Source organism: Opisthorchis viverrini, assembly GCF_000715545.1.
Source record: "Opisthorchis viverrini unplaced genomic scaffold opera_v5_1, whole genome shotgun sequence".
Classification (NCBI taxonomy): domain Eukaryota; kingdom Metazoa; phylum Platyhelminthes; class Trematoda; order Opisthorchiida; family Opisthorchiidae; genus Opisthorchis; species Opisthorchis viverrini.
Window position 1 is genome coordinate 1604258 of NW_008751657.1, and position 27914 is coordinate 1632171.

The 27914-nt window shown below is 45.8% G+C and overlaps 1 protein-coding gene across 1 annotated transcript; it reads left to right on the plus strand.

Moving 5' to 3' along the window:
• Nucleotides 1-1458: 1458 nt before the first annotated feature.
• On the plus strand, nucleotides 1459-26933 carry T265_00019 (hypothetical protein; the record flags this gene model as incomplete). Its single annotated transcript, XM_009163676.1, has 13 exons — nucleotides 1459-1528; nucleotides 1567-1833; nucleotides 8371-8525; nucleotides 10014-10113; nucleotides 11016-11146; nucleotides 12326-12610; nucleotides 14010-14330; nucleotides 17878-18056; nucleotides 20525-20837; nucleotides 21639-21869; nucleotides 22018-22237; nucleotides 22931-23007; nucleotides 25484-26933. 13 exons carry the CDS (start codon nucleotides 1459-1461, stop codon nucleotides 25562-25564), a joined length of 2430 nt encoding a protein of 809 aa, XP_009161940.1.
• Between the last annotated feature and the right edge of the window lie 981 nt (nucleotides 26934-27914).

Genomic DNA, 27914 nt, shown 5'->3' on the forward strand with positions numbered 1-27914 from the left:
TGACCTACGTTAATGACCTTCCAGATGTTCTTGCAAGTCCATGGCTACTTTTTGCGGGCGACTTGAAATCCTGGATTTCCAATGCCAGTGCCCTCCAAATGGGTGTAGACGCTGCAAAGCAGTGGTCGTCGGACTGGTACCTTCCTCTGGATGACGAAAGGTTCATCCATATGTCATTCGGTGGAGACTCAGCGATGCCTTTGTCATGCATGGTAAGAAAGGACCAGGAGAAATCATACGGATAGATGCCATGATTGTCTGAGTCTCTTTAGACATGTTCTTCTCGCTGCACCGTGAGTAATCGCCCCAAAATGCATTCGCCGTTCTACGGCTGATTCGACGTACCTTCTCCAGTATTACTCGCATGAGCTTCCAACTACTCAATCGGGCCTACGTCAGACCGCTGCTTTAATATGCCGACCAAGTTGTCCACTCAGGATGCACGAAAGACGTATCCCTCACTGAACGTGTCCGAGGAGCTGCTACGAAAATGGCTGCTCGCCTCAAGTCAGTGGATTACGAAATGCTTCTCGTGGTTCCTGANCTTTCCCTTGGAGAACCGTCACCCTTGAAGGAACAAGGTTCGGCCAAATATTTTCACCACTGATCCAGCAAACACACGGCGGGGCCATGGTAAGAAGATTTTCAAGCTCACAGCACACATTTTCATTGGGCAAAAGGTTTCTCATTCTGGATAGTAGGTGCGTGGAATAACCTTCTACCGACGGTCGTCCACGCTCCTAGAACACATTTCAATGCGCTATTGGACACTTATTTATGCGAGTCCTCGCGCTGGCAAGCTTCCTGCCCTAGGCTGAGAACTTCGTGTGCAGTGCCACACCATTTTTTCCGGTGAACAACAGCCGCTGAGTAACAAGAACAAAGCCCATCCCGGAAACTTGGACGGAAGCCCGGATTCTGTGCATCAATCCTTCAATTCGTGAATCCTTGAACGAGAGCGGGTCGTGTGCCTGGGAATTATGAGCTAAAATTGTGGAGGGAAACTAACTGATGCGTATTAATACGGGATCATACTGAAAGCCACACGACGGACCAAAACAGTTGACTTTACTTGGAACAAAGAGTGGTACTGCCGGGAAACTTGGGCAAAAGCCTCGGTTCTGTGTATCAATCCGTGAATCCGTTAACAGAAAATTTTTATGACCTGTTCCAAAATGATTGTGGGACTAACAAAATGTTCCATGATTATGGTCCCAACACTCATTATTCTTCTGAGCTTAGATAATTTCCGAAGGTACAGCCTGCCCGTATACTCATAGAACCCCGGAATCCGTAAATTGGTAAATAAGTGAGATTGTTTAAATCAATCAATTTCAGATAGGACTGCCTTTCTTTTTCGGCGCCTGTTCTCATCCGCTTCTTACGCGTGAGGCTAGCGCTTCACCTCGCATTTAGATGACCACGGGGCAATAAATTTGGGGACTTGTTCGTTCAAAAATGCCGGATGGAAGTTCCATGAACTGTGAGAACCCCGGTGAAAAGCCGGAGAAGTTCATCGCGACTATAGGTACTGTATTCTCTCCGTATTTTACCCGAAATTTACAGATCCTGACAATCCAGATTATCAACGGAACCTTCTGCGCCCTGCTTCTATAAAAGAAGATGTCAATCTCATGTCTCAGAAACAGCGGGTGACATTAATCCTTAACTCTGAATCATTCCGCCATGAGTTGGAGGAGATTGTTCGGTCGCAGTCGCAATCGGGAGAGTACCCTGGAATGAGTACAAGCCTACTCTCCCTTCAACATATTTCGGAATTATTTGCGTCTGTGCCTAATGGTCATGCTTCCACTGGGGTTGGGCTCAGCAAAGGTATTTCTCATGTCTTCAGGTGCTTTTTTGAGTGTTGGTCCCTTACGTTTTTTCCTACCGGCGAGAATGGTTGCATATGTGATATTCGCGTCATTGCGCCGCATCGACGACTATGATATTCTAGTGACAGCCCGATCTAGATTCGCATCGTGTCGTTGGAAGCAGTCACTAATTTAGAGGACCACCTCGCTTCGGTCTTCCGTCCCTCAACTTTTTTCGCTGTAACGGGAAGCGAGCCCGAAATATCTCACTGGTTAAGGTGTGGACTTACTGGCAGGAAGGCCTGTAGTTCGGACCCGACGCGAACACATTGAGTGCTGTCTAGGCTTGGAAAACTACCCTACAGTATCTCAGCTCTCGCGCCTCCGGGTGGCACCGGAGGCACCGGAACCTGTTGTAGCTGAACTATTGTATTTATTATTGGACCGGTAACCTCATTAGGCTGCTCAATCATGCTGGTTTATTATTGGACCGGTAACCTCATTAGGACCACGTTCAAACGAAGGCTGCTCAATCATGCTATAAGCGCTGTTGCAAGGCGAAGTGACTTCCAATGGCCCTACTGATTCCTCTTTGATGTCATTTTGACTCCCATACCCAGATTCCACTGAGCACTGCTCTGTTACCGCAGGTCGAAATCTCAACTCTCATTCCTGCTATTATCCGGAGGCAACTCGTTGGCTTATCCGGTCTGCATTGGAATGTTTTAACGGGGGTCCACAATGATACACGTGCGCACCCAAACTCTTGAGACATCGTAGTCACGTTTTTTAGGACCATGTCTCTACTCCATGCTTTTCCATCCGCTCCGGAGTTGATTGATTTGCATCAGTGAGTCTGAGCCCATGAGAGTGTTTGACGAGGTGATGGGATGGTACATTTTCGGAGTCCTCAAATCGGATCGCCACTTCTTCAGATCTCAGTCAGTCTCAGCTCCTGAAGACTAATGGAACACCACTTTTTAAAGTCGTGGATGTTTCCATCAGAACCTAATTTAACGGTGCTCCAAACAGAAAAACGAAGGTGAGCATCATTATGTCAATGGGGTGCTCAGTTGTTTTCTTCACGTTTTATCTGGGTTAGTGTTTGATATAACGGGGATAGAAAACATTTAGAGCAGTAGTAGCTGACAAATTTTGGTGATGCTGGAAAATCCACCGCTGTGAGGAGGTTGAATCTGTGATGACTTGTTGGTATTGAGTGCGCATAATCAACACGACTGTCACTCATTTTTGGCAAAACACGCAACCAAAACATCGATGCAAGACTGTACAGGATTAGGTAAGACAAGTGCTTAATCCATCTATCAAATGTATCCCCATACGAAGACCCCGGAACGTCTTGTCGTATTTCAATGATAGTCATTTTACTCCGGGGTGACTGCTTGGCTGGAGTGTATTGGTACACATTCACCATTCAACAACCGTGTACTTTTCGGCTGTCGCTAGTGGAGCCACACCCAAGATCATACTGCCATCGATCAGCTGTAACACCCTTTCGGTGCTTAGCTGCCATGCCACCAGAGGGGAGCACGAGGGGTAAGATACTCCCAGGTTGCCCAAGCCTAGACGGGGAAATTGACAGGCAGAGGTCCGGTTCGCACCACTTGCCTTTCGGTCAATATATTCGTGCTCTAACCACTTGAGCTATCTCGCCCCCTACCTCTGCAATCCAGGGGGCAGCACACAACCCATTCAAGTAGATTGTTGCCCAGATGTGAGATCAGCCGGTCTTGCAGATATGCTTATGAACTGTCTTACCATCTATCAGTCCATCCAACTAGTTTCTCTGCTTGCGTTTGCAGCACACTTCATTCTTGTGGCGCCAATCACGGTTCAGTCATCCATTATTCAACCAGTTGGGATCCCTATAGCACTGAGCTGGCAACGACTGCAACTGCCTTCATCTCGTGAAGAATAGCACTAGATTCAACGTTGATCATGGACAGTGAAGTTCAGTTGACAAAATGAATGGCTTCGGCGCTAGTCACCCCTCGTACTTTCCTTTGGGTGGCACTGGAAGGGTGTCACAGCAGAACGATTATGACAATTATTGCCAGTAATATTGTTAATAATAATGTGGCATCAGCCGGAGGCTGATTATAGGAGCTACCAATGTATTAACCTGATAACCAGACTGGATATTCCAGCCAGCAGTCGGCATTCTAAAACACTACCCTTAGCTTGTTTTTCAGTGTAATGCAGTCTTATGCCACTGGACTGAAACGGTCTAAGTGATGAACAATTTTCAAGCTGGAGCTTGAGGTGTGCCGGGTGAGACCAGCTTTTTTGAGACTCATGATCACCTCAACGTGTCGAACTTTAAGCTCATTTAACTTGTTGAAGGTACTGGTCTTTGGGAAAATCCGGCTGAATAAAGAGCACCGTCGTCGCCTTGAAGTTGGAAACTACTTAATGGAGCCCACGTGAAACTAGACTGCAATTCTTAGCTCGTCATTTGTTCTTTTGAGTGAGAAACGATTCCAGTGTGTGAACAAGAGCAGCTTGTTTTCCTGCTCAAGTGTGAACATTAAAAGCGACCGGATAGGCTGGGACCTGAAGCTTGAAGATTGATTCAGAGATGCCTAAAGGTCTTGGTCCCGGTTTCCCCGTGGATTTACCAAGACCGATCCAAGATGAACGAATTCGCCAGTCCTAACGAAGGACAGTATAAAGAGGATATTATTATTGGAGTGGAGGAAAAGTATGAGGAAGGGGGAAGCCCACTCTGCTGTGCGCAGTAAGCAAGGTGACACGGATCGTAATATCACGCGACAGCTAATGTGGTATGACATTTTTAGTTATGGGAATCGTGGTTGTATGCGGGCACTTGATACTGCTACGACGCCCACACCTTGATAAGATGATTGGGGGTCTCAATCAAAGCTTTTGTCCCAACTGTGTTCGGAGGAATTGCCAACACACTATATTTTTTCAAGGACAATTCGCTACTCTTATCCCAATTCCCAGTTTGAGAGACCAGGAGACTGTTGTTCAGACCTCCAACTATTGCCAAGCCAGGTGTGAGACTGCAGCTGTCGGACTTGACCGAGTGCGAGCAAGCGAATATGTCAGCCTAGGTATTAGATAGGTTCTTCTGATCTCCATCCTTTGTTGCGGCTTCGGCGGGTCTTGCGTCACTTCACCGGACAGTTTTAGATACTTCCGTCGGTGGTTATAGAATTTGTTCCCCTTGAAAGTAAGAGGGGATGTCCGAATATATCACGGTCTCTGTTGGACCCAAAGGAGTGATGAGTTCCTCGTCGGGGCAAAAGGGAACAAATGAGACCACAGTCACTCTCATATCATCACTGCTTTCGCCTTTGATCGTCACGCTAGCTCTCCCCAACCCAATCTCAGTAGCTTCAAGCCTCTGTTTAAGGTGAGTCTGACTTTCCGTACACACGACCCATTGTTCAGTGAAGACAACCATCCAAGGTGTCACTAAACTGGTAACCCAATCTAGGAACCTCACCCACCACCGTGATGAACAATTTTTGGGAGTGGGTCTGCTTGTCTCACTATAATTTTCGTTCAGTTGTAGTACCCTTTTGGTGCCTTACTGCTATGCCACCAGAAAGCACGAGGGCTGGGATGCTGCTAGGTTGCCCAGACCTAGACAGGGAAAGTTGAGATGCAAACGTCGAATTCGAAACACCGATCGTCCGGTCAGTAAATTCGCGTTCGAACCACTGAGCCATCTAGCCTCACTCCCCAGCGGTATTAAACCTTGGAATTGGAGAAAACTGCTGCGGCATTCTCACAGGACTATGATATGCCGAAGTAGTGGTGGCGATGCTCCAAACGTCCCGGCAGATTTATCGAAGGCTTCCGAGATGTCACCGAACACCAGACGTAGGCAGTCGCTGAGGAGTGATGACGGATAGTAAGAGTAGTTAGCTTACACACAACCGTCTCGATGTAAAAACGTAAACTGGATTGAAGGTAGTGGCAGTCTATGGCTCCAGAGATGGATTAGCGCTCCTACAAACCATCGAACAGGGACGGATGACACGGGGATCGATCTCAGTTGCTCCGATGAATTCGGATTTGAGATATTTGAAACTAGAGTTACACGGGCACCACTGATGCGGTGGGCAACTCCGACAATAAAGACAAGTTGAAAGACCCGGAAAGCGCGTTGACATCCAACCGGCAATGCATTCTGGATGTGAGCCTGTCCAAATCTGGGGACGAATTTACCATCAAGCTTATCGCGCGACCAGATTCTTCCGCTGTGATTGGCTCAATGAAAATCCAGTCACGTGATGGCACTGCATGGTTTAACCGACTATCCATGCCTTTCGGGGCAGGGGGCACCTGTGTGCAGTACTGTTCGGCGACCGAGGCGAGGCCGCAGTTTCCTTTGTATAGTCCCTTACATGACCCATCGCGCACAGTAGACGTTGTATCTTTCTGCCTTTGGCGGTATAAGGTCTGGTTAACGGCGCTTGCTCGGCGCATCGCGCACAGTAGACGTTGTATCTTTCCGCCTTTGGCGGTCTGGTTAACGGCGCTTGCTCGGTGAATCTGCTTCCGATTGGCCTGCACGGCGGACGGGCTTGTGACCGCGTTGGGTGACAGGTTTCCACGTGTTTGGAAATATTGTAGGTTCATGAATTTTCAGTGGCGACAGGACTTGGTTCGGTGTCATGATGCCAGATGGCAACCCTCAAGCAAAGACCAGGTTAGCACTACCAAGCGAGCCGTCAGAGTTGTATTCCAATAATGGTGGTGCAATCCACGGATTGTTTGGACTAGGTAATATAGGTTTCAGAGCTGGATAGATGTGAAACTTTTGACAAATGTCTTGGCTAGTGCCGCTAGATGAATCGTTCAGCTATAGTTGCCAGGTTTTTATACTGATAGCCGGTCAATTATACCAGCCTCACGAACAAGACTAGTAACCTGTCACGAGTGAATATGACTCCTGTCCACTCAGTCAGGCTTATCTGCATTGTGCTCGGTGGGGTATGTGTCGGTCTTGAATCAGAAACTGACAGAAAAATCAGCGCACGCCAATCGGGTGGCTACGTTCGTACGAACGCTTTCATGGACGTGAAGCTGGCGGTGGGCTACCAAGCCAACTTCCGATTTGCAGCACCTGCCACTCACGTCATCGTCGTTGCCAACAACACCAGATGATGACACCGGTGTTTCACTGCCGCACAACCATGTCAGTTTGTTTGGACAAAGTCTTATAATGGAAAGAAACAAGCGCCGGCAAGGAGGGGGGCCTAGGGCCAGCATACCATAAACATCCGAGTTGTACACACCAACACATACAATCTAGATAGAAACGGCCAGCATGAATGCCAGCGACACCGGTTAGGCGCCATATCGTTCAGCGTCTCCAGCCAAGCACACGACGGTCACGTGGATCCTACCCTGGAAGGGGAACAGTGCCCAAACTCTTCTTACCACCCTTCTGCCAGATCTAGTTCTGTCCACCTCTAGGTTTCCACCACTCCGAATCAGGTATGGAAGACAGCTCGTCTTGGTAGACAGAACCTCGGCATGCGTTGCGTATGGTCTAGCCTTAGCGTGTAGTGCTAGGTCCATTCTTTGTGGAAGTACCCTCTGCTTCAACAATACCTCGTCCCCCCCCGATTACCTCGTTATGAATTCTCGATTCAGGTCGCGGACTTCCACGCAATCGAAACTCAGCGGCCCTAAGTCAACCTACTTGTGCATTCATATCCGCGACAACCACAACCATGTGAGTCCGCCGCATGTATGCAACTGTCTCCGTGTATCGGAGTTTTTTTTGGGGTGTAAGCAGGTACAATGAACTGTCAGGGATTATCAGCGTGTTTACTGGATACACTCACAGACGCCGAAGGCGAGTATCAACGAGCAACCATTCAATCAAAGACCATTCAGTTCGGTGATCTAAAACCATGGCGACAATACACAACAGAATCAGATGCAGTGGCTTCTGAATTGCCAGGTTGCGCAACCGAAAGCGGGAGGAAAACGATGGGAAGGTCAGTTCAACAATCGTACGTGGGTCTTGAATCTTCGTTTCAGAACGACAGCACTCGTCAGTGGCAGGTCCTCGCACGTGAGCCTCAGGAGTCTTTCCTGTGTACCCATTGGAACCGCTGTAGAGACGCCAGCTGTTTCATGTCAAAATTAACCAGTTCGTCGCCCCGCTTAGAATTGTTGAGCTCTTAACCCATCCAAGATGAGGTCCTGTCTTCGCAGTCTTCCCAGGTCGAAAAGTGTTTTTTTAGCTGTTGCACCCCGTCAGTGCAATACAACTCTAGAGGAATACAAGAACCGACCGCAAAATATTGGCGAGAGCAGTTCAAGCCAGAAACTTTCGGTCAGGAGCTTGTGAATTAGCCTACGGTCTGTGCCTTGGCATGTGAATGAGAATAGTCGAGTAAATCTCGCTTGTTTGGTTTTATTGGGTGAGTTCCTCGTATGAAGTCACTAAAAAGACCGTTTCACGTGTAAATTCCAACTTCAATCCGCAGTGACCAGTCTTTGTTTCGAGCTATTTATTCTCCACTCCCCCTTTCACATCATACAGGTCAGCGCAACGGAATCATTCCCATCAACGATCTGCGCGGTGGTGAAGCCACAATATACAGTCGCCGTGAACGTTCTCTTCGTTGTAAACTCGCTGCTGTGTACAGATTGATTGATCTGTTCGGCTGGAACACGAGCATCCACAATCATGTAACGGTAAGTGTTTTTTAGAAGAACGATGGTAGGGTTATATCAACTTACTTCCGTTTCCACAGTTCTTTTTGTGTGCTCCTTGGACAAAATTGCATTTTTTCTGAATTCAGTCCAAATCAGCCACCAAAGCTTCCGCGAAGTTTTCACTGCCCTTAGCATGACCACTGTCAATAACGCTAGTGTGAATCACTGATGCTTTGCTGTCGTACAACTAGTAATTTGTTCCTAAAACCTTTTTTGGAAGAGCAACTGCAAAAGTACAAAACGAGCTACAATTGGCTGGGGCGAATAGTCTTTAAATGACAATGGGAATGTGTACTGTTCCTTCTGTCTTTTCTGTGATTATTCCAGGAATATCAGTCAGCTACGTTCCACTCCTTAGCAAGCTCTTCCACACGAATTTTGTACTGTCAGTTACCTCCCGTAACGCTGCGTCCAGTGGTCAAATGTTCCAAGGTTTATAGAGCCCCTTACCTGAAGCTTTAAAAGGAGTGGCGCTATTTTCGTCTAATATTCTCCAAGCTCCTCAGATTTCATTTCTTATGCGAAACCTGAAGGTGTGGTGCGCCTCCCGAACTTCTACATTTTATCTCAGTCGTTCACTACAGTAGTAACACGTTCCGAATAGCCTACCTGTAAAAGTTAGGTCAGTCAAACATTTGGCTAATGCTCAAGTAGGCTAAAAGCCTGTGGATGAAAAAATACAAAGCGCGCCTCGAAAGAATTCTGGCAGTTTGTCCAACCTTTCAGCGTTTCTTGACGAGGGCTATCATTCCCCATAGCTATCACTTCTCCAGTTTTCATGGGACTCGCAAATTTGATGGAGACCAAGTAGTGTCGATGAAACAGTGTTAGGGAAACAGTGTTAGTGTTTCCAACGTGCGACTTCTCTACTAATACCGCGAATACTTCTAACTTGTGTTTCGCTGCTTTCATTTGATCCATCTGTCAGTTGTTTTGCGACGTAAGAATGGGGGGGGGGATAGCCGTGAAACCTACGTGTACCAAAAACGTATTCGTCGGTCCGACTTATTCTACAGCCGTGGCTTGGCACAAGTAATGAGCTGTTACCAGGTTATTCCACTGACTGACGGACAGTACCGTGACCATATTGTTAGACTGCCTGTTTCTCTGGCTTCAGTATGCCTCACTAGGGCCTTTGGAACTTCAATGATCTTTATTCGCGGACCTTTTAGCTAGGCTTTTGCTAAGTTGCGTACACAGGGAGCAGTCTATCTTTGGAGTTGCGAACCCTTTTTAGCTGGATGGTTACTCGGCAATATGCTTGCGACCATCTATCTATATATCCGCGTTATGTTGTTGATTCATCTCTTTTTCCCAACCCGCAATCGTCGTGATGTAGCAGTTGTTCTCCCAGTGCAATGGTTGCTCTGATCTAGCCTCCACTACTTGCGCTTCAGGCTAAACTTATCGCAACAGTTTTCTTGCCACTTCACCGGTCGTCTACTTGCTCTCTCGTCCCATCTCCAGGCCCGTATTAGTTCAAAGAATGAGCATTTCCTGGTCAATCCGTTCGGGTTGCTTTACCACGAAATCACTGCATCCTCTTTGCTCAAGGTCGATTGTAAAGGTAAGCATGGTTGTTTTTCAATGTATACATGTTTTCTTACCGTTGTACCGTTCGGTGAATAGTGCAGCGTAATGGGTGTTACGGCTATAGATCATCCGATCCGAAAATCTATGTTTCTTTTTCGATACGTTTTGCCCCTGACATTTGGAAACCAAAGGGTCCTGTGATTTACTCCCAGAAACTCTATTTCTGTATTACTTTGTGTCTCTTATCAAATCCTGCTTTTCCGGTCGGAACATTTCGATCTGAATCGTACATTCTGTTCGGATGCTTACCAGGGCGAATTATTTGCGTTTGGTTAGACAGCTGTTTGGAGTCCATGTTTTAATAATGGAACTATTTTTACATCGTCATTGGAGTTGGCTTCAATTTGTTAGGCATTTAGTCGATGGCTTCAAAGTACAGGAAGAGAATTACGTACAGTGAATTAACACATTACTCGAAATAGTGTCCACACGATTGCCCGCCTTGTCAGTTTTCCTCTTAAGACAGACAGATGGACTTCTTTTGACTAGTTTGATCGATTTATTTAGGCGATGCTTGCAGAGCGAGTTTCCATATGCCCTGTGGAACAACCATGGGCATGGTTTTTTGGTCTCGATTTAATTGTAGCCTGTCCTTTACTTAACCTTTTCGGCCAATTGGCAGTCTCGTTTCACTTCTGAATCTTGTGATGTGCATTTCAGATGTGGAAGGTATCTTCCTGTTTTTATCGGTCTGCTATCGCCTACTACCGTTGTCCATTTGGGAGTGTATTCAGACCTCTAAAGCTTAAACAACGACGGGCCTCACTGGATGATATTTGACCCGTGTTTTTTTCATTTACTCTGGCTAGATATTGTGGTTCACTTTCCCTTAGAGTATGCAGCACTATTCAATGTGTGTATATGCTTTTCTCACAGGTCAAGTGTTGGACCCAGGATCCACGGTTCTCGGACTAAACCACGCAACTTGGATGTTGCATTCTGCTGTGCATTCAGCACGCGCCGATGTTCGGTGCATTATTCATGTGGACACTCCGGCTACCATTGCAGTAAGTCTGTTTTCTTCGGTGAGCCCCATCGTACTAATTAGTATCTGGAACACCGGTTGACCCTATGGATCGATATAGAAAGCAGTCGCCTACGGTGTAGGCTGATATGACTTCGATTTCGCCTAAACTTTGGCTGCCCAGCTGCCAACCAATCAACCCCTGCTGCTGAAATTATGAAGCACTGCTCAGTAAAGTCCCGCATTAGAGTATCCGACATTTCCTCTTATAAGACCTTCCTTCTGGTTGTGGCTGAGTTCGTAAAACGCTGGTAGGCCAGCTAGCGCCTGTTTCTGGTATGCATTGCGTTCATGCGTGCGTTCTACCAATCTTCGGTCTTCCCTACTTCAACTGATTTATTTTAACATCAAATTCCATAAGTTGTTGAAACGCAGAAGTAGATGAGTAAACGAGTATTTTCAACAAGTCCGTCAGTCGGCTTGTGTCTCTGAATACTCAGGTGAGAGAGTGAAACGAGGGAGGATAAACGTCATATATGCCACACACTACTCTAGATAATACCCTTCGAGGCACTCATTCGCTCCGTGAAATAAATTAACTTGAACTACCACAACGTCTATTTCAATCTCATTCTGTACGTTTACAGATATATCGTCTGCTGCACTAACAGTGAAGCTGAGTAACGTCTTGATCGGTAACATAGATACAAAATACTGCGATTTTAAGGGATTTTCGATGCGCACACCAATTTTTGTTACACTATTTGGAATTATATGCCAAATATACATCACAACAAGTCTCCTAACCTACCGAGCTGTATATCAACATCAATGTTGTCGCGTATGTAACTGACTGCTTCTTGTCAAGTGAGGCCATATCGTGTGGAAACAACGATATCTTTGCACTGGTGCTGTTTATTTCTATCCAAAAACCCAGGCCTTCTCTATCAGGTAGGTTGGCAGGTTATGCATTTCCCATCTGACCGCTCACACGAAGGTACTCATCTTTGCATCCAGACTATTGATTGGAGTCATCTAGTTAAACTTAAATTATCAACAAAATGCGGCTTCTACTTTACCGTCCATGATTAGAGTCGTTGGATAGTAATTGTCGAACTCACGGTTGTTTTGCTTGCATGTAAGCCCTGAAACCCCTACCAACATTTCGCAATCATTGTCATTGCAGTGTCCCACCACGTTCTTTTGTATTAACCATTTGCAGGTATCATGTATGAAATCCGGTCTTCTCCCTCTCTGTCACGAAGCGATGATTTTGGGTGAAATTTCTTACTACACACCGTCGAGTCTCTTTCTTGGTGGTATCAGCAATGGAAACCAACAAGCAGTAAACGGCGATCATGACAAACTGAAGGACTGGAGTGCTGAACGATCGGCTATAACTGAGGCTTTGGGACCGACGTCTCGCGTGTTGTTCCTGCGAACTCGTGGCCTGCTCGCCCTAGGCGAGACGGTTGAGGAGGCTTGGCATTATGCAACAAATGCCGTCGTGGCTTGCGACACTCAGGCAAGTATTTGAAACCAAGTCGTTCCTGGATGTAAACTTGATGGTGTTCTTAAGGAAACGAAGTCGTCCTTGTTATTTTCGGATAGCTGTCCGTATCATACGTTCAAGTGAAGTGTATCCAGTGGAAAAACAACATCACCCATGGTCTTTGTAGAAGACTAAATCACCTATGTCTGTGGGGGAATTAAACGACTATAATAGTCAGCACACGCTTCCTTCATTATAAAATTGGATGCGTTTTAGTCATGTTTGTAGGTTGGTTGGGATGGTGTCGTGGGATGGAGCAAAACCTGTCAGCTCAGTTCTACATTATTCACGGTTCTTTTTTCACGTTTGTTTTAGTCACATTCCCTGTTCGCATGGCTGGCGAAACGGGCCTACAATGCTTGTTCTCTCTTATTGCTTTGGAAAGACCGAACGAATTTGGCTTCGGTGATGTACTCGTGCTACTGAAGTAGGGTGATCTGGGAGAACTGGTCGCTTATATGTACCATGCATCGCGTTCACCCTATGATTAGCGACGGTTGTTACTTCGGAGGTGCTCTCGGGAGTGAACACTGAAAGTAGAAATCGGGAGCGAAAGTTGTTACTGATATTCTGCGCTGTATATCGGCAACGCGAAACTCTTACCCCCAGTAGTAGATTGTCAGGTACCCCATAACCAGGTCGTTTCTTCGCGTATTACGCTCGTGTTTGCTTACATTTTGGTGATCAAATGAAACATACTACTTCGGTGAGATGCAGCAAAATCGCTTCAGCTAGAACATGCGCCAGTTATTTTTAGAGTCCAGTGAGTCCTAGACCATCGCTTCTCGAACGCTTTAATTAAATCCGGTTGATATCAACTTCAAGTCGCTTTCTAGTAGTTATTCTGAGATGGTTCAGTGGTTAAGGCGTCAATTTACTGACCGTGGTTCTATCCCAACCTCTGCATCTTGACTCTGCCTGCCTAAGCTTGAGCAACCTGGTAGTATCTCTGCCCTCGTACTTCAGGTGGCGTGGCAGCCGGGCATCGCAAGGATGCTACGTCTGAAGCTCGCATTTGTTCTGACTATTGGCGTCCCGTTGCTTTCTGGTTTCCCTATATCCCATATATGTGCACAGCATTGTTAGTAGCTCCAACTCGTTCAATGATACGCCTACGGCCTCGGTTATGCCTCCAAAATTGACTTTTGATGCCAGGCTTAATATAGGTAACCCATTGTAGTATTAGGTTAGACTAAATCGGGTTCTCTTCGACTAACCTGCGCTTGTGTTTAGAAAAGTTAAAGAAAACCGGTTGATTTTTGAAAAAAAAAATTCTTTCGTTCCAATACCGTTTCGATAATACGTGTGTGTGGGTGTGGTTGACTACTAGTCTATCTTGCCTTATTTGTTATAGTTACTACTGGCCTCCTTGGATGCGGAAAATTTGGTTTTGCCGACGGAAAAACTCAAACAGAAGACTTATGAGACCTGGCGCACTTCCGGTCTTGGTGGGCTTAGCGGCCCGGAGGCCGCGTTAGCCATTCGATTAGCAGCAGTTAATAGGTCATCCGCAACCGAGGGTGGATTTTCCTCGTCAACCGAAGGCGCCCACGTGGATGGGGATAGTGTTCCAGTCGCGACAAGCAGACCTTGGCGATTAGGAGAGCTAGAATTCGAGGCCATGATGCGTCATTTGGATAATGCTGGGTGTCGTACGGGTCATCTTTATAGACAAGTAAGTTGTCTTCGCACATACCGTAACCGTTTTGGGAGCAGCGAATTCAGTGTACGAATGTAGATATATTTTTTTAAACTCAGTCACTTCATATGGCTCTCCAAGCCCACTTCGGTAGTCGCTAGACTTGACGATTTTGTTTCATAAACTCAAATGTATTTGTTCACCACCATATGGAACATCGCATCAGCTCTTCTATACCATTTCGACTTCAAATGCGGTTGTCATCATTTCAAATATAGTTCATGCAACACCAACTTTAAGCTCTGGTCCATTGACGTCATCCGTCATTTTGTTTGCCTTTCATTGTGGCTAATGGATTCTGATTTGCTTTGCTGCTCTTGTCTTGAGAAAAAAACATGTCGGTTGCGAAAAGCATGCTGCAAGTGCCATCAAAGTTACGATGACTGCTCGTTTGTTTGAATTATGTGCCCTGACTATTAAAACTCCTCAGGTTGCTATTATTTGAGCATATGCCACGTATGCTCATTGTTTATCTCTAGAATACAATTCTACGATCTCTGATCCCAGTTGCCGAAAGTCTTGCGGCTGGCAGGCGATGATAGTTTGGTATCGCAAAGTGAAACAATTGGAAACAATTGGCATGAAGGATGTTACGAAAAGTTTTTGGGCGCTGGATAGAGTCCACGTGATCCTCCCTGTGCTTGGTGGGAGGCCGTGAACAATATGGCGGCCAACCGATGTCAGTTAGCTGTCAGTTTGTATCCAGATTATATGACTGGGTGTAGGCACCTCGGATGCTTGTAGTAGATGACCTCTAGGTCCTCCTCCCTATACACGTTTTCTATTCCCATTATAGAGTTTTTTCTCAAGTAACTTGACGTAGTTCTGAGGCAATCAGGTACCAACGTTCTCACCGGATATTGTTATCAATGATGCTAAATGGTAGTGTATACTACGATACTCATCACTGGAATCTCCATACCACTTTACTTGGATAGACTTCGTTTGTGTCTGGAAGCTCTTCAAGATGTGTCACCTAAAAGCTCTTATTGGCGGTCATAGTTCATAGTTGTACAGTTTAACCAACATTTCTTTGTCGTTTGTGCTGTCAGTGGTGCTCGAAGTTTGACTTAATGCGCAACATAATGCGATATATTATCGTAAAGATGCGCCAAACACCATAGCGTAAAATTCGGGGCATTCTTATCTTTTGTATCCGTTTTCGAGCATTCGTGACATTACTAATGCCACAGTACTGAGACCCTATGCTTCGCCGTCGTGTAGCTATGAAAATTTATTTTTACGGGCTCGTACAGTAAAAACAAACCTCTAGCACCAATCAGGGGCTTGGTGCCAACATCAGGTAAACCAATCAAAGTGTTCATGAAAACCGATTGCAGTTATAACGATAACAATAACAATAATATCGATCCATAGTCCAACTCTCGTGCATCGTATGAATCCACACGGTGAAAGGTTTCCAGTTTAAAACATTTGACGCGCTTCTTTCGCTTTCATTGATATGTCCCTTTTCACCATTCAGTAAAGTTCACTCCTAAGAGGACGGTTTAAGTGTTATTTTACCTTCGGTCAGTAACTTGTTGGTTTACCGCTCATTGAAACCCTCTTGGCATACTCGGCATGTGTCTTTAAGCTTTCCCTGTGGACTAAGGGTGTAGGTTCAGTCAGCGACGGATTGTCATTTTCTCTCTATCTCAACTAGTCCTGAAGATGTCCAGTTAGCTTGAGATCAGTTGCAGCCAGAGTTCCATGAAACATGACGATGATCCGTGCTCATTCTGCTGTTACTTTAACACCCCGAACTCGTGACGCGCTGGTTCCATCCAGTTCTACTGTGGCATTCCACCCACTAGCACTTCTAAATGCCCCAATCCAGTGCTATTTAACTGCGCCTTTGTTTTCAGTATATCGGTATCTAGTTCTCAAAGCAAACCATCTTCAACAGGCTTTTAATGGTAACAGGGGTCAGTCACTACAGATTACCCTGCTTCTCCACTACCCACTATAAGCGACGTTTTTTGCCCACCGAGGGCCACGGGTGACATCGAGCCCAAACGTGCCATATCGGGCAGGCACTGACCACTCTGAAAGCTGGGCATCGCCGCTGACAGTAGTGTGGTATGCTGGTATCTGACTGTCGTATAACTGTTAGTTCATTCATATAAAGTCCTATGGTTAAAAGAATAACAAAACGAGGGGAAGAAAAGATACCTACCACAAACGTCAGAGATTCTCTCACCTCCAAAAGCCTGACCAAACAATTTGGACAAGAGCACCGTAGACAGCAGTTATCACAGTGTATTTCAGGCTCGCTAGCCATGCACAGAGACAAGCGCATAGACAACATCCTCCTAGTAGATCTTGCTTTGCCCCCTCTCGCCTTGCTCTCCTGAGTTTTATGACTGGTAATTCGGTATGGTTGGTCCATGACCACAGTGTTTAGTGTTACCTATGCAGGCTACTGAATTGCTACAAGCTAAACACCATTCTCATGGGGAATACTCTTGTTTCCCGCTCTCTAGCATCTCCTAAATGATCTTATCTACTCGGCTAATCGTCCATCTTATTACTCAAAAAACTGAGATCTCGCGTATGGAGTTCCTGCTTGCCACATTACAACTCGTCGAATCGGTTTTATGTTAGCATGTGTCACAAATTGCAACCCGAATTGTCACACCGCTCTGCGGAGCTCGACCTGTTCGTGGATGGGTTAGCACCCATGCACGGCATTCGTTCGTAATGAACCAAGTTCTCGTCCCTGGGGACAGCAGACAGTTTCAGACTTAACTAACAGTCGTAGAAGCAGTCCACTGAACATTCCCCGGGTTTGCGTTTTTTTCCAGAATAATCCACGTTTCGCAGTGTTGTCAAATCGGATACGACGTCTTCATGCATAACTTGTAGAAAGCACGACATCAAGTCACTCTGATCCAAAATACAGGTATCTCAGTCCCGTTCGACGTTTTCATTGATGAATGAAATCAAGCTCGGTAGCCGAATTACAACGCTGATCAGGTAGTAGTTTTTGGCTGTAACAAATGAAAAACACACCTACAAAGAACATAGATTCAGGACAGTTATTTGTATCCATTTTCCAGTTCTGACAACTCCGTTTCCTCGAAGGCCAATTTCTGACAATTTATTTGTTAGTGTGTTGTTGTCATTTGAAGCAAACATCGTTCTGAATGAGCTGAGATCACACTGAAGTAAACGTTCATCCAACCGAAAAGTTTTTACTGACCCTGTACAAATAATCAAGTAGGCGTGAAAATGCGAATTTTTCTTTCGTTTTTTGTGTGGTGCTTTGACAGAATGGGTATTTGTACGGTTAGCATCAGCTGACTGGGTCTTAACTTGTTCCTTTTATTTCACTTTTATCTGGCTGTAGAATACACAGGTCTTAAGAGGTTGTTGGAACGTGATCCGCACTCACAGATTTATATTCATTGTGGCTTCTCGTGGTGAAGAAAAACTGTTCGTAACTAAGTAGTATAACGATGGACGAACGATTAATTAATCGTGTTTAATTACCATCCATATTCGTTCTTCAATGCACCTGCAGGAAGCCCTAGCTAGTCCCCGTCGAGAACGACGTGCCAAAACTTTAGATGGAAAGGGATATTCCAGTCTTGACGATGACATTCAAGTCCCTCCAACGGCATCATCGGTCTCGGCAACAATGGCGTACTATTATGACGACGGTTTTCTTTCGGGTGACGAAACTGAGACCCCTCGCCCATCGTAAGTCGAGTCGCCTGTGCTCAGTTTTCCGTGGTTGGGTTCATGGCTTGACACCACAACCCTCCAGAAGAGGGGGTTTATTCCGTTCTCTTTTGTCATTCAAATCTCCATAAGGACACCATAGCGCTGAACTTCGTTCTGTCGAAGCAATGGTTCACTTTCGTGGAAGGTCCTTCTAAGAGACCTGATGCCCACTGTTAAATTGCATGATAAGCTGCTGAGTTTAATGGTCAGAGCCGGATCTCCGGGAGAAACCTCTGCATTTTCCCATCACCCTGTTCGTCAGATATTTGAGTCAATGGCTCAGGATAAGCTACCTCACACTGTCCCCATCCTCAGCCAGATCATCTGGAAAGTACAACTTACCCTTGCACCTCTGCTTTCATTATTTTTCCCCATTCTTCCAACCTAACGGCTGTTCAGTGTCCTGTCTACTGTCTATTGAGCTATACAAAAATGTCACTTTAAATACTCCAAGGGATTTGTTCCATATCACAGTTTTCGACGTTCGTCCCTCCCAAATTGCGTCTCTTGCAAAAACTCCACTTGCTTCCTGTCGATATTTATTGTCTTCGAAACGCGTGTATAAGTCGCCACCTCGGTCAGTCATCTCGAACCGCTAGACAGGACCATCACCATCATCATTGTCAGCTGTAATAACCGCGTACTCGTCGTACAGTGGTTGTGGCTACCGCAGTTTCGTTCACCATGGATATCTGGAAACTGCGTTGCGGCAGCTGCATGAAGTCTGAAAGCTGAAAGCGCTGGATCGGATTACAGTTCCAATGTCGGACGATCCCTCAACAGTCCGTAGTTCCAAAATTTGTTTTCTGTCAAAACTTGTCATTGTCATATACGTAATGCACTACTCATAAGGTTGCTGAAATTTCTTCGACAATGCTCGACCGGTTTCGCCCTTCTTGGGGCTCATCAGGTATGCGTAGCCCCCCAGTTTTTGTCAACCAAATTTGCTTGCAAGTGAGTGTGTTTCGCTAATTTCGTGCAATTGTGTTTCAAGTAGAACATAAGGTTGACGGAAACTCGGGGACTGCGCCTACCTGATGACCCCCAAGAAGGGCGAAACCAGTCGTGGGCTGTCGAGGAATTTTCAGCAACCTTATGAGCAGTGCATTACGAATGTACACGTATCGCGATATTTCGAGTGTCGTAGCAACTGAAGCCAAAGGCCTATTTTCGATTCCGTTGATTGTCAGATGACGGTATCAGCCGAACTAAAATATTCCATCTAAATTAGTGTCACTTCTAGAAGTGCAACACGCCAATGAGAAGCTTTTGCTCGATTCTGCCACACTCGACCAACTGACTCCCTATGATCCCTTTTTTCTTTTTTGTTATGGATGTACTACTGAAATCTTCCATACCTACTTCTAGTACCATGGGGATCTAAATGTTCCTTGGTCGTTCGGTTACATATGTTGAGTACGTAAATGTTATCACCCTTGCTATACCAGCTCTCCCACATTTGCAACTCATTTTACATATTCTGAAAAATTCGACACGTTTCATTCCCTTTAAGTTCGAAGTGATAATACAAGACCCAGTGGTTCAAAGCCAAATTTGCTGTTTGCAAACCTCATACTTGCAGATGAGCTAGCCGGTGTTACGTGGGATCTACTTGAGTCCCCGCTGGCTGGCTGGAGTGACTTGTGCTCATGGCGCCTTCGTGGCACCATCTTATCTGTCAATTGTGGAGCTTACAGCACCGCTGCGCGATCTACATTTCTTCATGGATTGGAAATGTGACTAATATATACCGACAATGCAAGAAAACTCAATGTTTGTCATCCTTATCTCCCAAGTGTTAACCGGGCCTAATTGCATGCTGGTTCGAAAGTTCTCCGCCTTTTGGAAGAACGAATGTGAAGTGATTCATCGGGACATGGCCGCTGCAAGTCTGATAATTAGAACGAGCCTATTTGTCGGTTTGCTTGCAACCTCTTGAGGAACCGTGACAATCTACTGCGAAGAGAGGAAATATCAGTCTAGAAGTGAATCTAGTGCGTCGACTACCAAGCGATTCCAATAGCTGAGTAGTTCCGAACACGTACCCCGTTACACTGGTTCCACAGACTGAAATGAAATGCAACATCACCATACGTAGATCTTACGGCGGGCCAGAATTTGGTATTATCCAACTTCTTAGTGAGTGTTAGCTCTACTTGCAATAGGCAGATCTGGAAAATAGTTAAAATTGTGACCCAGGTGAATCCCTGTAAGAAAAGGCGCAAATGCCTGGAATAACCGTATAGCATGCCCTTTCGCCTTCCCCTTTTATGGACAGGAGTAGATAGCTGGCCAGTTTGACAGTAACCGCGGAGCGTTTTCCTCTACCAGATTCGCTTACAATTTTCAGTGGTTTCTGTACTACACGAATTTGCTAGCCTCCTGAAAGATGTTATACCGTGATCTACTTCTGCTTATTGTGCGCACTCATCTCTTAACACCAGCACACTGCGACGTGAGTGGGCACAAAAACATTGGCTGAACACACCAAATAAATACACGAAAGAATTGATCCAACCGTCGCCTGCCCATCAGCCAGTCTCCCATTGGGTTTCTGAAAAGGAAAATGCCATTCGGAAGGCCGTTTCAAGTGGCGCCCTCCCCCCACCCGCACCTTTCCATCCCCTTACACCTGGAGCCGTTCCGATGGGCACAACTGGGGGTCCCGCAACCGGCACGGCTTCTGTTTGCAGCCCCTATAACGTGTTCGCTCCACAGGGGTCTAATCCAAAAGAATACCGAGATCAACAACGAAAGGTAAGTTCACCTCACATGTTTTACATACTGGGTCATCCCGATAGCCTCTATCAACCGCTCGTTCAACTTTGGTGTACACCCAAGGGTATATCGGATAGCCGAAAGCTGGTGGCCACATATCGTACGTATCGAATTCAGGCTCGAGATAGCTCAGTAGTTAGGCGCCAGCTTACGGACCGGAAGGTCCGCAGTTCGAACTCAATCTCAGCATCTCCACTGTGTCTGGCTAGGCTCGGGATTGTCTAGTCTCCATTCAAATCGGTCGGTAGATCTCCGTAACTCTCCACATGTTATGCACTAGCACACAATGTTCATTCGACATTTTAAGTCGTCACTCGTGTGCTAAGCGAAAGCTGTGGAACCGACACTTCAGAACGAACTTGTATCCATATGGGAATGGTTTCGAACTTGGAATTCATGGAACCTAATCTCATCCCCCCCCGGTTAGTCCGTTTTTCGCCCTGTTTGCTTGTATCCGAACATTACTTACGTCACCCGCAGTCGCACCCTCCCCCCCCCAAGCCAAGTTACACATTTACATCCAGTTTTTGACTACTGACCGTATGCGTCCAGCGTGTACCCCTTATTTAATGTGACCATAGTTGGCAGTCGAGTAAGATGTGCGAAGTTACGTGAACCCACTAATTCTGTCGAAACAAGCCTCTTCCAGCTTAGTCAGTAGGGTTGGTTGCTTTTCGTTGAGGGTAGCTGATAACCACTAAATCGGGTTACGTCTCATACTTGCTGGTTGGATTCCATTTTTACTGCGTCCACTAGAACTGATCTTCCCGCTTGTTATAGGTAAAAGCCAAGTATTATCATGATACCAACACTGCCGGGCCGCAGTCACGTCTGTTGGATAACCTTACATGGGACGAGGCGCGCCGTGTTCGTGACGAAGGTTTGATGAAAGTCCTAGGTCCGAAATATGCCGCACTTGTCGCTCAGGGTGCAGTTCAGGATGTTCCCGTCGCAGCAGCCAGCAAAGCTATCATTCAACGTGATGTTCGGAATGCCGCAGTCGTGTATGACGTGAGTTTATTGCCGGTACTCTTGTTATATTCGCGATTCCTACCGTATTTTGAACCTTATTGACCTCCATCAGAATTGGAAAAGCGTGACAGAATGATTAAGGGGCGAATCTGACCCCGTCCATCAAACCCATCTACTTTTCTTCCAGGCCCTCTATTCGCACCAAAATCCGTTTGAAAAGATCACAGACGAGGAGTTGGAGATGTACAGGCGTGAGATCGAGATTAAGAACAACCCTGAGTTAGCCGCAGAACTGGAACGTCGTGGGTTGGTCGTCGCCGATGGCGCGCTATCTCCCGTATCACCCGACTCCTTAGCCGTCGACAGCGGTGCGACAGACTTGGAGAGTGCAAGCGACACTGGAGCAAGTAGGTTTTCTGTCAGCTCTCTGTCCACCTTACTAACTACAACCGCTCCGCATACTTTTTGTACTGTCGTTTTGTTGACTATTTCTTATGCTAGATTTCATGCTCACCGCTCTGCTCACTAGACACAAAATTGTGTGTTCTGGCGTGTAATGCTGATCAACCTGTGATTTGTTTTACATTCCAATGAACTCATGAATAGACATGTCCGTTTTTACACGTAGGACTGTCTTATTCCTCATATTAGATCTGAGTAAATGTCCTTATGATTCACCACCGAATTCGCAATTTCGTCTATGGTTCTGTGGTTCCCATGATTATGAAACATCTGGCACAACTCTGTACAATCTTGTTCCCGTCGACTGGCAGTTTGACACTTCGTTGCAAGTGTAAATATCAGTGGTGCTCTGGCTATCGCTAGCTGTTGTGGGTTAACGTTCCACCCAGATCCGCTTTGTTTCGAGCTTTGAATTTCACCGCCTACGAATAACATTTTTATGCTCTTCGCATGTCGGGCTTTTGCCTGCATGTTTAGGCGTTTGTTCTCTCTAGTTTGGCATTCAGCCAAAACCATCTCAGGGCCTGACTGTCGAGTCAACTTCTTCCTCGGTCAAAAGTCCCTCACACACCATCATAGCCTGATCCTTCGCTAACTGCACCTTTTGGTTATGTTACTCCCTGTTTTTTATGTTGCAGCTCATTTAGCTCCTCCCACCACTGCTGGGACACTAACATCAGAACCGAGTGGAACAGAGGACGCCGGTGAACACGAAGTAAGTTTGTTTTTGTTTTTGGATATAGCTGATTCTAGTAGAGTCATTTTTCGGTCAAATCTATTGTCTTTTTATTGCTTCTGTGGACGATAACTGCATTCTCATCGACATAACATCAGCGTGTGCCTCAGTCCCGGAAAATATCCATCACCATCAACTGCGGTGGCTGAGCCATCATACCGATACATCGCGTATCGAGACCAGTGCTGTTCTCCTTGCCTGCTTCAGAATGGCCTAAACCGCGAGGTAGACAATGTATAACCTGGTAGAAGGGTGTGAAGGAGCTTACGAAAAGTTTTACTTTGATGCGGCACGGCTTTCAGGACAGGATTCCCGTGAAAGTCCTGCTTTTGGTTGGGGACATAGCAACAAATGGCGGCTGATCAATGGTCAACTGACAGCATTCGTGCTGTCAGTTTCTAGGTTGATTGAGCAACTCAGAATGTTCGCGATAGACCAGCACTAGGTCCGATCCCTCGCCCATTTATTTATCTGTCCACTCTCAGGCTCTGAATAACATGGCTTGACAAATTTTGTGGTTGTACGGCAGTGAGGCATCAGTGTCAACACATGCTATTATTTCTGATGATAAGGCATTCCTATCTTTAGTGTTTACTTTACTATGACTTCAAAGTATCTTTCTTCGATCTTGCTGCCACTTCAAAAACTCAGAGTATGTAAACTGAATTTTCCGATGACTTCTCTTAATCGCTCACCAACTAACTTCACTTCCTACTAAGTGCAGACGTGGGTCAGGTTTATCTAGTTTGTGATGATTCTTGATAGCTCTGGATTAAAATGGATTCGCAACTATTAGTAGTCACCTTGATCTCCAGGTGGCTTGGGTTAAGGTGTGATCTCCTGGAATAAGTGTGCCCCACTTTTCAGCAGTTCCCGTGTAGGCTTGGCCAACCCCCAAATACCTCAGTATTTTTGTTTCCTTCGGGTTTCCATTCAGCTGTGTCGGAAGGGTACCCGGCTCAGCTGAATTATTCACGCTACATGTTTTTGTCGTACATCACAGCACAATGACAGTGTTCAACACATGCATTGGTGTTGTACAACCATACATTTTCGAACAACCCATTGTGAGAAAAATAAAAGTGGATTGGGGATGGACTTAATACTAGCCTACTAGAATCATTCCAAGGTGTTTGCACCTCCAGACACTCATTCAGACACTTAATAAAAACCGACAACAACAATGCCACTAGCATCGATCTAACAGCGTCTCCAGCCATGCTCAGGAGGGATTACGCGGGCCCAATCCTAGAAAGTAGGCGCCAATATTACAAAGACTTTTCGTGATCTCTTTCATATCCCTCTGCCGGGTCGAAGGTTGACCACCACTCTGAATGGGGCACAGAAAACAGTACTTTCTTCACCCAACGGTGATTTGGCATGTACTGGTTGCATCCTTCGGTTCAAGTCCCTGTTGTGGGACCGAAAATTAGTTTTTAATTTCTCGTAGATTTGTCGACACCGGCTTACAGGAGCTCTGGTTCCGAGACAGTGGTTGTCGCATGCCTGGTGATATCTCAGTTTGGCTGCTCGCAGAGGCCACGTCTCAAAGCCATACAACAAAACAGCCGACACTACAGCCTGATACATATGTCCCCTGAAATTCAGGAGTATGCAGCTCTGCTACCATAGGTGTCTTAAATTGGCAAACGCTACAGGATCCCTAGATAATCAGGGATTGTCCTCGTCTACCACACTACGATCGGAGCTGATATTTGAACACGATGGTTTGAAACCTGGCGTTAATCCTATTACCTCGTTGATTATGAAATTAAGTAGAACTGGAGAGTGGCCGCCCTTGACGGACACCCTTTTTTACGTAAGCTTTTAGAAAGGTTCAAGTCCGAGAATACACATAATTTGTTAATGAGAACAGACTGGTCATCTGAGTGCCGAAACTATGGATCGTTTAAACGTTTGACGGAGTGTAAAGATTTGGTCAACTTGATCCCTAGCAGGCCGGAATCCCGCCTGCTGCTGTCAAGTCAATGCATCATAGACCACCAAAAGATGACAGAAGACGAATGACGCCAAGAATTCCTTCACAACTGGAGTCATGCTACCATGCCACTTGATGGAACCTCAGTGGTTGGGCCACTGCCGGTTTGGTTGATTCTAGATAGGAGCAGTGGGCTTTTGATCGTCCGTCGTACGAGAAACCCAGCTTCCAACTCTGCCGGTGTCTGTCTGCATCCAAGGTCCCCACCCGTTTATCTAGTCAACTTATTTCTATGCCAACCTCGTACATAGTTCGTGTTTTTGTCTGCTGTTTCGGAAGCAAGTAGCCTGTGTGGTTGTTCTTGCTGACTAGGCATGCAGGTGGTAACGGTTTATCGGGTTTGGGCGTGGCTTTCGCCACGTGTTTTTGACCTGTGCTCTACTCATACATTGCGTCTCTACTTATGACCGTTTGTTTCACATCCTCCTTCATATGTCGTTTCTTTCACACACACAGACTAAGAAAAAGAAAAAGAGGCGCTTCAAGCTTCCGTCGTTTTCTCTATCGCGATCCAAGGACAAGAACAAGGAGAAGTGATTATCACGTAAACACCCCGACCAACACCAATCTACGGTCCTAGTTCACTCCGTACCTGCGCTCCCGTTATCATCACGTTTTATCCATGATCGTGATCATGGCCCCCGAATCATACTTTTGGTGGCTGTGTCTTCGTTGCTTCTTTTCGTTTTTCCCTCACCCACTACCAGCAGCTTGTTCTTGTTCTTGTACGGAACTGCCAGTATCTCTACGTTGTTTGTTCACTTTTGAGACTCGTTTGTCATCGTAAATCCTCTCACATGTTGTCACATGGGGTTTCCAGTCTGAGATGAGATGCACTTCTGCCCCAGTTGTCTCAGCCTTGTCGCCTTACCTGGATGTATTGTCAAGTACGTTCCAGCTTTCGCCTACTCTTGGATTCGTTTCAAACTCCTGAGAGCTACTTTCTTTAGTCCATGCGTTACAATTGTTCCCCTTTACGTTGGTTTTTCTACCTTCTCACATACCATTCTAACTTCCATAAACGGTCTAGTAACTAATCATTGCTCCCCATTTGTAACTGCTTCGGTCGCTTTTCATGTTGTGCCGGATTTCATGTTAAAATCTTTGCCATTGTCTCAGTAATTTGTTTTAAGTTTGAACCTAAGGGTAATTTGACTATGATTTATCACCCTGCCTGTATACCCCGTGATTTTCTCCATTGTAACTTCCCATGGGAGAAGCCACTCCACTTCGGTACGTTCGTTGCAGAACCTCGATCACCTGCATCTTGGATTTCCAAGGAAGGATTCGAAACAGGACTTTGACACCCATATTAACGATGAACAAGGCATATTCGAACTCCGGGGGGCGCCACTTGCCTCTTATCAGTCCTTTTTGTTTTAAATTTCAATCCCTTACTAGGATTTTTTCCAGTCGTCACAATTCTGGCTTATATTTGTTCATTACGGTCATTGCTGTTTGCCACATATTGTGCATCCCTCGCCCTCCGTAACCCAGCAAAAACCACGAATGATGTAACAAGGGCCCGCTGCTACGTTTTACATTTTTGTTTGATTTGGTAACAGCTGTGCTTCAGATCACTAAGGCTTGAACATTATACGTTCCCCCAACTGGGATGGTTTTTTTTCATGCCTAGTAGATGTAGATGACTTCGCAACTGATTTGACGCACGCATAACGTCCAGTAATGCGATGAGTATTATTCGTGCTGTTCAATTTTAGAGCGTCATACAAACGAATGGGTGTCATCATCGACGGCACATTGCTATTCGATCCTCATGCTTCGCCGCCATGACTATCCTCTCCCATAAACTGTGTGTAAGTCATCGTGTGCACGTAATCACATGCATACTTCACTTATGTAATGCAACCAGGTTATTTTCGACGACACTGGTGTCGCAGCTTTATTGGGGACTTTCAGATGTTCGTGAACAGTTGAAAGTTTTCCAGAGTTTCGAACTTTTGTGGGGACTCCTCATCTATATCGGTGAAATCTAAATGGCGGATTTTGCTTCTCTTGTGTTTGGTATAATCGTCAAAACGGTCCATTCTACTGTGGGCTCTCAAGTAATCGCTAGCAATATTCATCCTTACCCTCTTTGTTGTTAGATACTGAATACTTCGAGGAACATTGATTCGATAGCATCGTAAGACTGAGACCAACCACATCATCCTCCAAATGCTCCAGCGTTAGTCAAACCCATGTAGTGGGAAGTAAGAGAAAATTACGGAAGGACGGAAATGAGCATGTGGACGGTCGATCAGGTTTATCGTTCCAATAGCTAACGAGCTAGTACGCTGATAATTCCCGAGGCGAAGAAATGACCCAAGATGAGGTGCGAACGTGATCGATGTATCGCAGTCTCGGGTTGGCTGTTCAAATTATATACAGTATTTCGTTTGAAATATGAAATGATCGCTGGACCCTTGAGTTGTCGCGCTCGAAAAGATCAAAAATATGCGGTAAATTTCATCTCAGTCTGTTTTTCGTGCATTTTTGGGGAAAAGTCTCGTCACGGGAGATTTTCAAATGAACCTTGATCGTATTATTGTTTGTCTTTTCTCGCTCAGACCGGAGTGACTGAGTTCCCAATGCTACCAGTGAATCAATAAAAGTGTACGAGGGTAACAAAAAGACCCAATGAAAGATACCTGGAAATCGGATGGGAGAGCACGACAACAAAGTGTACTTAGTAGATCCAAATCTGCTACATTACATCGAGTATCGCTTGGACGTTGAAACGACTGGATGAAGAAGTCAAGTGTGCGATGATGCTCCCTTGCCGTTAACGTTGTGATTGATGGGCGATAAAAACAAATTGCAATATATGACATTATATGTAGGATGCAAAGATATCCGTGTTCTAGAACTTACCTGTTGACTTTGG